This window comes from Kwoniella europaea, chromosome 1, assembly GCF_036810445.1.
Source record: "Kwoniella europaea PYCC6329 chromosome 1, complete sequence".
NCBI classification, from domain to species: domain Eukaryota; kingdom Fungi; phylum Basidiomycota; class Tremellomycetes; order Tremellales; family Cryptococcaceae; genus Kwoniella; species Kwoniella europaea.
Genome location: NC_089487.1, coordinates 672,576 through 685,587, shown reverse-complemented (window position 1 = coordinate 685,587; position 13,012 = coordinate 672,576). Strand labels below are relative to the sequence as shown.

Below are 13,012 nucleotides of genomic sequence, written 5' to 3'. Positions count from 1 at the left end.
TTCTACCTTCTTCTTTTTACTTTTTCTCTTTTTCCTTCTCTACTGACCCTCAACTCATCATATCGAATATCAATTCATGTTACACCTGAGAACATCAATCACTGAACTCGTTGCAAGATGAGCAAGTAAGTTCAATACACTTTGTCAAATGACCTTCACAGATACTAATTACATCATTCGTATCTCGTCAGCTCACCTACTTCATCCTCATCTGCATTGAAAGAAATAGTTGCAACTCCACCTATCAACATCAGACGAACCCCCACAAGCAATACAACTGCTCAACCAACTTCGCCCGGTGGTACATCTCTTTCACCCACTTCATCAAGTCTTGGCAATTCTTTCACATACAATCACAGCGAAATCGATAAACAACTTTGGAAACCTGATGATCAAACACACAAAACTAGGATCTTCTCAGCTATAGGAGGGCATATGGAACCTTCTGCGAAAGGTGAAATCTTATTGTTAGTATATCATTCCAACTCTCTCTCTCTCTCTCTCAAGCGGCTCCAAGTCGAAGCTGATGTGACATACATGTGTGTGTGTGTGATATGAATAGAGGAATATATGACGATCTTCAATCGTCCAACATCAACACCCAAGTAACGGTAGGAGATGTGATCCGTCAAGGTAAAGACAAGACCAAGAATTATCAATTACCCTCTAGTCCTACTTCCGAAGGATATCGATATTTCACCGAATAATGGTAGAGTACTCGTAGGAAAAGAAACCCAACTTTTACAGATCGAAATGAAAAGATGTTTGACAGGGTGGATCCCATTCTCGTTGGTTTATACTTGTATATATATCTAGTCATATCCAGTCACATAAATTGTTGTATATATAACCCGATTCATATTCATACTCATGCATTTCAGTAGTACCATGTCTTTTCTTGTTCACCGGACATCACCGTGTCAGCTCGACTTTTTGATATGACGCGACGGTGAGCTAAGATAACCGTTTGTCCATAATTTCGGTAAGTTACAGTGCACGTTCAACAATCACTTCGACCAACTCCAACAAGCTATAAGAAGCCAGAACCACGACTCAGTGATATCATAGAGCCCACGGACACGACCCCGATGTGCATACGAAGACGAAAAGAAAAAGACAATGTTCACTCCTCTTTCCAAAGGCTCTGAGAGAGCTCAAGATAGATTATGGGGTATGTCCTTCCCCTCCTCTTTCATCTATATCTTGTGCTGATGGTGATAGCCTCGGATGATAGATAAAACGAATTCACCTCATAAACAGAAAATCAGACCTTCTTTACCCCTCCCTTCCACGGCAGATCCATCGTCATCATCTTCATCTTCCACTCAGAATAGACCATTAGACAATAATATCGACAGACAGGGCAAAGGTAAAGGGAAGAACAAATCGTTGGGTGAAGATCTGATAGCTGTCACTTCGCACTTGAATTTGGGTAAACCAGGTCAGAGATATAAGAGGAAACTTCGACGATTGAGTGGGATCGATCCCTCACAAATACAAGGCCAAGGGCAGGAGGGGGTAAATGAAAGATGGACTAAATGGTTCTTTCGGGTGAGTACATCTTCCGTCTTCCATCAAGACTTGAATGGATGATTCGTTGAATTGTGAATTAAGAGAGATAATTGAATATCCTACCATGTTGAATGTCAAAAGTGAGAAAAGAAGGTGCTGATATCGTTTCTGGTGTCTGGTACGACACGTTAGCCAAGTAGGAATACCGTTAATACATGGTTGGAATCATGGTGGAAGAGACATTTCGTCCTGGTCATCTTACCTTGTGTGGTGGTAAGTCTGTCACTGATATTGTAAACTATCAATCTTGATTTCGACTCCATTTTATGTATGAAACGGTGGTTAACTCTACGACTGCTTGATCCCTGACACAAGTCTGGATATGGGTTTCATTACCCTTCCCTGTATCTGACCCGTACAAAGACGATCCATTCCCCGAAATTCCTTCTTGGCCTAAAAAGCCGAAAGATGATCCATCTTCACCTACACCCGGCGATGGAGATGGAGATGAAGGGGAAGAGAGGGATTTACCGCTAGATGTTAATTTCTATTTCTTCTTGATTTGGTGAGTCAGCTCGTCCGTCTGCTTCTCCAGTGAAGACGCTGATTAACGATCACGTTGGTCTTCTCAGGTATTTTGGGTAAGCATAAGATACACCACTCGATACAAGATTGAATGATGACCTGACTGAACAAGTCTTATAGGATGTACTTGGCTGTAGCTCTATTCTTCATCACCAATCTATTCTCACTCTACCGTCTTAGTGAGTTCCAACCATCCCAATCATCTATATATCAACATGGACTGACAACGTGCTGGATGCAGACTGGTGGCCATCTAAATTAGGAGGTAAATTGTCATATGCCCTAACATGGTCATCCACCTTGTTATTGGGTTTAGCAGCCCATCATCTCGATTTGTTCGGGTTGAGGAAAAGGTGGGAGAGTAATAAGGATCCTGTGGATGGCGGAGTAGATTGGGAGAGGAAGAGTAAGTGATATGGTATCCTTCATTTTCATCATCCATATCCTTGAGCAGAGAATAGGAATAAAAACCCTACGAAGATAGTGCTCCTGACTATTTATCAATTATGGCCAAGCTGATATAATTGGTTTCAAATACACTCAAATAGCTTTCTGGGTAACTCTATCGTTCATAGCTATGTTGATGCCGGCAATAGCATGTTTCTCCAAACTGAAGAGGGATAAGAGACATACCTATAGACAACCATTATCGACCGTTACGCAGATGTACGTTAACTTGAATAACAGATTCCAATGTCATAGCTGACTTCTCGCCGATAGCTTCCTAGGTGGCCATTTATCAAGACGTTTCCCAGCATCTTGGTTAAGGTTCTTATGGTTCATGACTTGTTTGGCTATCGCTTGTTTCTCCCTTATTGCAGGACAAGGTGAATTCCATCACGAATATATCGATCTTGGAAAAGGCTGACAATGTATCTGTGTACTGGTAGCGTATGCAAGTTTGTACTTGACAACTTTACCTCATACTTCCTTGGATGCAGGTACATGGGTATATTCATGGGTGATCAGTGAGTGTGCCATCTATCGAATCAGCAGATAATGATCACAATGAGGAATACGAGCTGATGATGTGGTGATCATCCTATAGCTGTTCAACTACTAGCGCAAATATCATTCTTCATTTTATCTTCAAAAGTCCGAAGCCGAGCTTTACTCTTCTTGTACAAATTGTTCTTCCAACTAGTATATCATGTGTTTTATCGTAATCTCGTGAGTCAAGTAATCCGTTACACACGTAATATAGGTCCAACATCAATTCCACTAGCATACATATATCAGTGATTCTCATGCTGACAGTAATATAATGAATATAGTTTGCCCGATTACGTTCACCCACTCAATATGCTACCGTCCAACTTCTCTCGTCTATCTCAGTCATCATCATATTCCCTTTACAGATGTCACACACCTACCATCGATTGTTACAGTTGTTGGTGGGATATCCTACACCATGGGAGGAACATGTCGAAAATGTGGCAACGAGTTTTTATTGTAGAGGTTTAGCTCAGAATGTCACGATGGTTGGTTTTTTAGGTATGTCATCGTCATCCTTCCTTCTCGGCTTTATATATGGATGTTTGTGTCGATCTGATTTTGAATGCATAGGCTGGTTATCGATCTTGCATTTTGGACCTAATCAGCGTGAGTCCATCTTACATCTCACCAACTATCTTACCGTACCAGGACATAATAATCTAGGTACAAGAGCTGATGCAACAAAGAATAGACATATACCCTTTCTTCAGATTCGACCCCACTCCCGAAGATCCCTATACTTTCCCATTGACTTTCACAGCTTCTTCGATCATATGGGTGAGTGAATTACATACAAGGGGTCGTACCTGAGCTGACATGTTATGTGCACGCCATCAGGGATCCGAATTGATAAGCTCCTTCATAGCTAGATTACTAATGTCAATAGCATTCGGAGTGAACGTCTCTCAGATAGGATTGGACGAGATGAGAGAATATCCTGAATTGGGTGAGTGAATCTTACTACGCTACCAAGTCTCTGAGTCGAGGAACGACTAGAACTGATCATATATCCTTATTTTCACTATAGTACCTGCATGTGGTATGTTTATTTCACTTTACCTTCGAATTCAATACTAAGTCCAGAAATGTAGCTGATACGTTAACTTTTATGTCCATAGGCTGGGCTTCAGTTCACGTATCTATGAATATCCTCTTATTCCTCATCAAATTGAACTTTCGATAATACCGACCGACAGGATGTCCGTCAGATTCCAAAGTCCAATATCGTGATTGAATATCAAATGGTATTGATTTGTGCTGTCTCCTTTCTTGCCAAGAGCTATCACTTCATTTGCAATTCAAATTTATACTTAATCTCATCCTTTGTAATTGATAGATTTTATGATGAACAACCCTAATGTCTAGACGAATGATAATGACCGAATGAATACTGTAGTGCAAAGCACTTCCGCATACTGTATCAATTCGTTTCGCAAAACCCATTGTTATTTCATAACTCATCATCAAATCAAATTCACATTATATATACGATATATCTTCAAATAAGTCTTATCTCGAATCAATAATTATGATGTTATGAAAAACGATTAATTAACAAGACTAGATATATTGTATATGTACGTGATGTGAATATTTACGTTTACTGTCCAAATAGCAGAAGCAGAAGTAAAGGGAAAGAGAGAATATCTTAGATATTCTCAGGAGAAAATGGGAACCCGATATATGGTTAAGTAAGAAATATGAAGTAGAAGAAGCAAAAGAAAGAGATATACACATTGATAAATCTTGAATGATTGAATAGCAAAGCAAAGCAGAACGCAAAAAAGAAAGCATCAACCCTATTTAATCCATATCTATCCCAATTTCATTTCAAGCCAGAGCAAAAGCAAAACATCCTCTCTCATTCACTACTTTCATACCCTCAAAGTTCTAGGTGTACTGGCCACCTGTCTCAGCGTCCTCTTCTTGACAGGAGATCGAGTCTTAGCAGTTAATTTACTTTTCGAGCTTTGTCTATAAAAGGTCAAGCAACCACACATGAGCTACATATATCTAATGATCTTTTCAGCATGGCTTTACAACTCACCTATTCATACTATCATTCTCCTGACCTTTTGCTCCACCCACAAAGATGTTATTCTTTGTTCCATCACTGTTCGAATTCGAAGAGAAAGACACCGAATCACCAAATATAATCATCTTCTGTTTTCTCTTATCTTTCATCATCTCAGACTTGCTATTCTTCGATTTCACCGAATAATTGGTAGTCTTCATTTGTAGAGGTACAGCCGTGTTGGGCATAGGTACAGCACCATATCTGTTATACCCCAATCCAATTGTCTTTTCAGGTCCATCGGAGTTCCTTCTTCTACCCCATCCCAGTGCCTGTCTTCTAGCTGTACTAGTCACTCTATTCCTCTTCTGATCATTTTCTTTGGCAGTATCACCGTTGTCGGTTTCAAGGAACTTCTTGATTCCGAAATGATCCACTGTTGAAGTCGAGGTTGAGGGCAAATTCCACTGGAATGGAACGGAAGGTTTGGTTTCCTTCCCAGTGGAAGGTGGCGAAGGCGGAGTGTGAGAGTGACTGTCAGTAACGAACTGAGCGAATACTGACGAGATCGGTTGAGCAGGTGCACAAAGCGCTTCAGGTACATCATCAGGGAATGGGAAAGCAAATGCGAATGCAGAAGAAGCTGATATGGTCGAAGATGTCGATTTCTTCTCTTCGTATTTCGTAGTTAGAGACATCTTAGGTTTGTTAACCGAAGGTTCAGGTCGAGGTAAAGGTAAGCCATAAGGTGAACACAATCCTCTGGAATCGCTCAAAGAGGATTTACGTCGATGAGCGATCTTACCCAATGGTAATTGATCTAAAGGTTTGTATGCTTGAGTGGATTGAGCCAGGAACGCAGCGATCTCCTCGGTAGTGGTGGGCATTTTCCAATCTACCATATAATAATCAGTTATAATGTCGTTGAGGCAAGCAGACATGAAGCTCACCTTCTAAAGCATGTTTAGACTCTTCACTATCTCTCCAGCAATTTTTGGTTTTCCTAAACTCATCAACAGCTTCTCTCTCCCATTCGACCCAGTTTCTAACAGATTTCATCCTATCGAATTCCTCATCCTCTCCCAAGTCATCTACACCCACAATGGTAGGTTCTCGCGAGATTAGACTGTGCGGTCTTGGACTTGCAGAGGACTTATTGGCTCGAAGAGTAGCCATAGAGGGCATTTCATGGATGGTCGCGTCGACATTGACGCCAGCAGAGGACTTTTGTCGATAGTGACCAGCACCGGTCGGTCTGGTTCGTCTACCAAGAGTGATCGAAGCTGCATCAGTGTCGAGCGAGAGTCGACTGGAGGTCTCCGATGCTGAAGGAGAAGTAAGACCAGGGGTGTCAAGAGGTGGTTCAGTAATGATCAGTTGAGCAAGTCTTCTTCTTCCAGGTCTCTGAGGTCGAGAGATGGATGAACCGAGCATTTGACGTCCAGTATGGGCTTTCGGTTTCACTTTTCCAAGAGGAGCTACATACGACGAAATAATCAGCCCAGTTTCCCCGTCATCACTTGACGACTGGTGGACTTACTCATATTTGACATGTCCTCGCCGTCAGCTTGCAAACAAGCTTCAAAATCCTTAGCCATAGCTTTGACAGGAGTAACAACATTCTGCATGTACTTCTGGACGTGTTGGAAAGTATCATCGCCATTGGAAACACTCGTAGTAGTACTGACAATGGAAATCGGTCGAAGTCCCTTGAGGAAAAAGTCCTTCTTCGCGGAAGTTTGCTCAGGTCCGAATAGTGAATCGACATCTGCAGAAGATCGGTTGAAGGAGCTATCAGAATCAAAGATGGAATCTCGGGATCGATGTTGGCGTGAATCATCGAATAATGAATCGTCAATCCTACTTTTGGTACCATCGAACAAACTATCCCAAGATGATTTTCGAACATGTCTGGAATTGGGCGGTTCATCAGGTGGTGATCCGGTTATAGAGGTCAGTTGGACGCCACCATCAAGCTGGAACATCCTATCACCAAGACCAGGTCGGACGATTTGCGATATCGAGAAGTTGGAACTGGTAGACATGGATGAGGAGTTTCGTCGATGAGCCGCCCAGTCAGGTCGACCAAAGGTACTTTCTCCAGAAGCGTTTCGGCGGTGTTTGCTGATATATCCATAACGACTGTTGCGAGAGCTGATAGGAGGACCGACGGAGAAAGTGTGACCGATAGTCTCACTGAGCGAATCAACAGATACGATAGACGAGTTTCGACGATGGTGGCCCCTTCGAGTGGTAGGTCTGGCACCCACTTGGTTGACACTTGACATAGAGGTTTGAGAGGTCACTGTTCTAGGTGAATTTTCATCCGATGCTTCGTGAATGGTCTGAGTGATAGATTGATGACGAGAATGACCATTTTGGTTTGTAAAGTTGACTTCGAAGTAGTTGGTGTATTCACGCTCGTTACCAGTACCAATGACAGAACCGATACTTGACATAGTTGCAATACTCAGACCAGATTCACCTCGGTGGTGACCTCTTCGACGTCCATGGGTAGGAGCGACATCAGGAACAGCAAGAACAGGTTCAGGTGCACCGAAAGAAGCGTGACTGTCCTGACGAGGCATGGTGGCGACATGTTGTTGGAATGCAAATTGACCTTTGAATGGTTCTCTTCTGACAGGGGATGTTTTGGCGAAACCCGTCACTCGACCAATCACAGCGGAATGTTCCAAACCTTCATCGTCTCCGTCATCGGCGTCGTATTCGTCTTCTTCCTCATCTTCAGAACCATCATGAACGGAAGTACTGTCGGATGGTTTAGATATGTGGAATGATGGTGTAGCTTCGGAGGTCGAAATGGCAAGTGACAAGTCCACTGGAAGAGCAGGAAGTGGCGGAGCAGCACCAGGCAAGAACATTTGAACGCTGTTGACTTTTTTGAGTGCTTCGACGAACGAAGCACGTTGATCACCTTGATGGAGAGAAGCGTATTCACTGGTGAAATCGAAGGTATTTCGATGATCGTTATTACCGACAGAAAGCATGTCACTGAACATTGAATCTTTAAGGTCATGTTCTTCGGTGTGATCAAAGTCAGTCTGCGAATAGTTGGGTGCAGCTATGTCATCAGGGTAAGGCATATCTGGTACTGGAGGTAACGATAAGGCAGGCGGAGCGGGACCGGGTCGACGGACAGGAACTCGATCTTTCGGTGGTGGAGCAGGCAAACCGAGGACAGCTGTCTTACCAGGAGAAGAGGCAACTTCATGAACAGCAGTAGATCCCAAGAACGCTTTAAGATCAGCGGGTACATCAGATGCGATGCTACCTTTGATAGACTGAGTCCGATCTTGTATGATATTAGGTCCCATAGTCTGACCCATACCGACCCCTTCATCAGTGACCTTAGCAGCAATGACATCTTTCGCTGGTTTTGAAGGTTTCCCATGTTTAGGCGGAACAGGAGATGGTGAAGGAGGTGAAAAGATATTTCGCATGCCTTTGCGGACCAGACTTTCTCTAGGAGATGAAGGCTCCAACTCTTTCTTGTGATTGGCGGCAGCTTGAGCACGGTGAAGAGCAAGTTTGAGAGGGCTGACATTGACAGACGGCGGTCTAGGTGAGCTGCCACTAGCTTTATTGGCAAGCATGGCTGACCTCACACGACGAACTGGCGTGGGACTACCATTGAGACCTTTTCGGAGAGAGTTGTGTGATCCCATATGGTGCAGAGTAGGACTGTTGCTGGATGCAGGTGAGAAGTCGAGGCATGAAACCAGAGTAAACAGTTTGTCGGTGGCCGATGCGACTCTCCTAAGACTCGCTACAAAGGTCAGCTTTGTTCGGAATCCAAAGTTCACTCACGATCTCTTCGAAGGATTTCGGCTTTCTTCTCTGTTGGTTCATCTTGAGCTGAGAATCGACTGATAAACTTGTCGGAAGGCACGATGGCTGCCTTGAACGGTTCAGATGCTTCTTCAATCTCCTCTGCGAGAGAGCGGAGAGTAGGTTCAGCAGCGATTCGAGGTGGAGAAGCGTCAACACGATGATGATGGAAGAGCGAAGCATGGGATCTTGGTGGCGAAGAAGGTTTAATCCTTTCGAGACTCTTCTTGATGGTAACACCAAAGAGACCAGTGAGGCTTTTCCTCTTGGGAAGTCGAGATGGACCCATCAAAGCTTCGATCGCGTGACATGGTTCTCCATCGGAACTTCGAGTGGCAGCTGTACCGACGACACTTTCCCAGACACCTCCTCTTCCAGAGCTGATAGGATACTTGGAAGGCGTGCTGTTAGGCGAAGACTCTTGATCACCAAATGTCGATCGTTTAGCGGAGTTGGGGAAACACATGGTGGAGGCGGTGACAGGAGATCTTCGTTCACCAGCATCCATAGATGGTGCTGAGATGTGAAGGTACGGGGGTCGTTGACGGTTGGTAGATCGCATTGAGCTAACGTTGGATTTGATAGTAGCAGCAGCGTAATTATCATCGATATGAGCCGAAAGCGACGATGTAGTTGGAGCGGCTGAGGGAGATATCAGTACCTGTCTTGTATTTCCTACACTCAGCTTACCTGCTGGTTGAGCCCATGCCTCTTTCGCAGGTAAAGCCGGAGCTTCCCCGTTTGACGGAATTTTGACTTTCTCCTTCTTTGACTTATTTCTACCGAGTAGTCCCCATACTCTAGATTTTGTCTTCTCCTTCTTGAGAGTTTTGATAGGGGGTTCGTCTGCTTCGATAGGCGACTCAGGAAGCTGAGGAAGAGGAGGGGCCATGGTGCTTCCGAGAAGCTTACCAAGAGATGCTGATCTAGGGGGCATATCTACAAGCGGAGCAGAGGCCAGTGGAGCTGATACTCGTCGTTGTTCCACAGTGTTTCCAGTCATATTTGGTTGGTATCTAGTGAAGTGATCAGCTCAGCTCTCGGTAATCTATCGCGGTCTTACTTACCTTTCAGTCACCTCCTTCGCACTGTGTACATCGCTGGATATTGTCTTGTAAGACATAGCTTTACCTGAAGAAACACTTGCTCGTCGATCAAGAGCGATGCTCTTGGCCGAAGGTGTTTGAGCACCATGTCTGTAGACATGCTCGACAACCTCTGCACCTTGTCCATTTCTGACGAAAGGGTCATCTCCAATCGACGGTCTCGATACGACCGCAGGTTGGATTGGTGGTCGTAACGAACTTAGATGACAGGCGGAAGATTTGGTGGAAGGAGGTCTTTGGAGTTTCTTCAACATAGCAGGGTTGTCTTTCGGTGGAACAGCAGGAGCGAAAGTTGTTTTCTCCGGTATAGGAGATACAGGCTGGGCTTGTACTTGGATGTTGTTGTGATTGTGATGATTGCCCCAACCGAACAAATCCGCCAAGGCTTTTCTAGGTTTCTTGGTTTTCTTATCCTTCTCGCCTACGATTGTAGGAATATGGTCGATGGTCGATGAAGCAGGTTGGGCAGTAGATAGCTTCATGGGTTGAGGGGAAGAAGGATCAACGTAGATGTTTGATTTGGCTTTACTTGATTTGTTCTTGATTGGGGTTCTCTCCTTGTTGAACAAGACAGAAGGGATCTTCTTCAGAAATCCATTACTTCTACCGAAGCTTGTTGGAGGTTGGGGAGGTACGAGGTTGTTGGTATCGGGTTGGAGGTAGTGGGAATGTCGAATATGATTATTCGGTGAGAAGAGTGAAGAGGAGTGGGTCATGTTGATGATCGTTATATCTTATACCATATATATTCGTTACTGTATTCTCTTTGTTGGAGTGTGATGGTGAAACGTATAGTATGTTATAACTGTCGGTTTCACGCACGGTTCTGAGTGTTTAGGGGGAGGCGATGTATGTAGGAAACGTGACTGATTTTACTTCGTGATGTGGTCGTAACTCGTAACAATCGTAAGAAGGAATCGTAAAAGTTGTGGGTATAATGATTATTCTTTCGTCTAGATTGGCTGTCTAATCTGCGATTATTTTCGTTAAGATGGATGAAGACGGATGCAGCTGTGATGAAAGAACAACTCTTAAGATGACATCCGATAGGCCAGGTTGTTGATGAAGAAAGATGTTTGGGCGATATGTGGAGCAGGCTAAGAACAACGTTGAATGATATTCTACGCTGTGCTGTGTAGGGATCGAGATGGTATCGGAAAGGTTTGAAGGTATGTTTGTTATGTTTGACGATCCATTTGAAGTATCGAGTATGAAGTAAGAATACGGGTTATGAGTGTTGAAGGAGGTGATTGTGTGTGTATGTGTGGTCTGTCGAGTGAAGATCGGAATGACGGTTTTTTTGGGTAGAATATGTGGATGGCGATATTCTTGATAAGTGTACCAACAAGTTACAAGCAAGCAAGTCAGTCTCTTCTATCTAATCCAGAATGTCGTGAGAGGGAGCAAAGTCGTGAAATCGTCAGATCGTCAATCGTCAATCGTGAATAATCGTTAAATTCGTAAAAGAGACGTAACGGAAAAGAAGAAGAGGAACGAAGAGAAAGAGAAAGAGAAAGAAAGAGGGAGGTATGCATGCAAGGGGTGGTTTGATTGTGTGGTAGTGTGGTATCTGATGGTGAAAAAACAAATAACAACGCACGGACACTTTCATCCAACCAAATAGACAAACATCCACGCAATCTAGACTCGATTCATCATCCCATCATCCCACCATCCCATGAGCTCGGTCCATCCCCCATAGAAAACAGCACTCTCGCTTAAGAACACGAGACATGTTAGTGCGATGCAACATGAGAAAGTGATGGTAGTGACGTCTTGGTCGTCAGGTTACTCGCTCTCGAGGCTTCTTCCATCTTCATTATCCACCTCTTACCCCAGAGGCCGAAACGCCTTACCAACACCCATGATGTGAATGATGAGCAGAATTGAATCTTCTGGTTTCTTATTTGAGGCTCGTGTTCTGTTTGTTTACCCATGCCATGTTATGACTTCTGATTTCTTCCTTTCCACAATACTTCGGTGGTCTTGAGCGTCATGTCAACCGACATACAGTATATCTTTTGCATCCGTCATGCAAGAATCCGAAGATCCGCAAAGTGAAGGTCATGTCGAGAGACGAGCATCGCGTGTGAGTCAAGAGTATGTTTTGTGTTGTACAGGTAACTCATGTGTCGAGCTTATCACACTGTATCTCATCCATCTTAGACACGTCGGGGATGTCTGTAGAGTACGAGGAGGGTGGGGGTGCGGGCGGTGATGACCGCTATAACAACTCATTATGCGTCGATGATCTTGTGATCTGGACCAAAATCCGAAAGGAACGGTCAAGTCCGTGAGATCATATCAGAATTCCCAGAATCAGCAGGAAAAGTGACGCCCAACCCCTCGGCCCCCGAACAGAGCAAAGTAAGGTAAAGGATAAAAATAACACACAAAGCAGCATGACCGCATGCATACAAATAACATTAAGTCGGATAGATATCATGCTGACAAACCATAGAGACGGGTAGGATACCTTCCCATTGTCATCACCTACATACAGCAATCAATCCTATCGACCTCGGTCATACGTGAGGTCTGTGCTTGGTGATTCCCGTTTAGACTAGTTACACGATTGATCATCGTCATCCAACAAATTCCCGTTACAGTTGAGAGACTCCCCCCGTCATCGGATTTCTCCGAGTCACCTCATATGAATAACTTTTTTGCCTCTCGATATCGACCCATACGATCCATCCTCAGCATTATCCAACGCTTCTCAATCGCTTTCTTCAAGATAACACAATTGCAAAGCGAAGTCACATTCTCAACTTCAAAATATCTATCTTCTTGGTCTGGATTTCGAATAATTCGACAAGCATCTGGTTCGCTGTCTTCCATCGAAAATTAGACTCTCCCCTTCGGCCTCCCGAAGGAATCGGGCATATACATACAGATCGACACATATCTGAAAAGATATACAGTAGATCGCTGGTCATCTACAACTCAA

At 43.9% G+C, this 13,012-nt stretch overlaps 3 protein-coding genes across 3 annotated transcripts; 2 read left to right on the top strand and 1 right to left on the bottom strand.

Annotated features, from left to right (window-relative positions):
* Positions 1 to 117: 117 nt before the first annotated feature.
* V865_000250 (uncharacterized protein) lies at positions 118 to 707 on the top strand (the record flags this gene model as incomplete). Its single annotated transcript, XM_066224082.1, has 3 exons — positions 118 to 125; positions 192 to 467; positions 563 to 707. 3 exons carry the CDS (start codon positions 118 to 120, stop codon positions 705 to 707), a joined length of 429 nt encoding a protein of 142 aa, XP_066080179.1.
* Positions 708 to 1,119: 412 nt separating this feature from the next.
* Positions 1,120 to 4,276, top strand: V865_000249 (uncharacterized protein; the record flags this gene model as incomplete). Its single annotated transcript, XM_066224081.1, has 16 exons — positions 1,120 to 1,171; positions 1,235 to 1,551; positions 1,705 to 1,789; positions 1,888 to 2,077; positions 2,145 to 2,153; positions 2,218 to 2,276; positions 2,339 to 2,503; positions 2,646 to 2,763; positions 2,818 to 2,924; positions 2,988 to 3,065; positions 3,146 to 3,267; positions 3,372 to 3,591; positions 3,664 to 3,699; positions 3,785 to 3,870; positions 3,931 to 4,039; positions 4,212 to 4,276. The coding sequence occupies 16 exons, from the start codon at positions 1,120 to 1,122 to the stop codon at positions 4,274 to 4,276; spliced, it is 1,818 nt and encodes a 605-aa protein (XP_066080178.1).
* A 691-nt stretch (positions 4,277 to 4,967) lies between these two features.
* V865_000248 (uncharacterized protein) lies at positions 4,968 to 10,778 on the bottom strand (the record flags this gene model as incomplete). Its single annotated transcript, XM_066224080.1, has 7 exons — positions 4,968 to 5,067; positions 5,141 to 6,002; positions 6,058 to 6,585; positions 6,648 to 8,884; positions 8,932 to 9,598; positions 9,647 to 9,972; positions 10,024 to 10,778. The coding sequence occupies 7 exons, from the start codon at positions 10,776 to 10,778 to the stop codon at positions 4,968 to 4,970; spliced, it is 5,475 nt and encodes a 1,824-aa protein (XP_066080177.1).
* Positions 10,779 to 13,012: the final 2,234 nt, after the last annotated feature.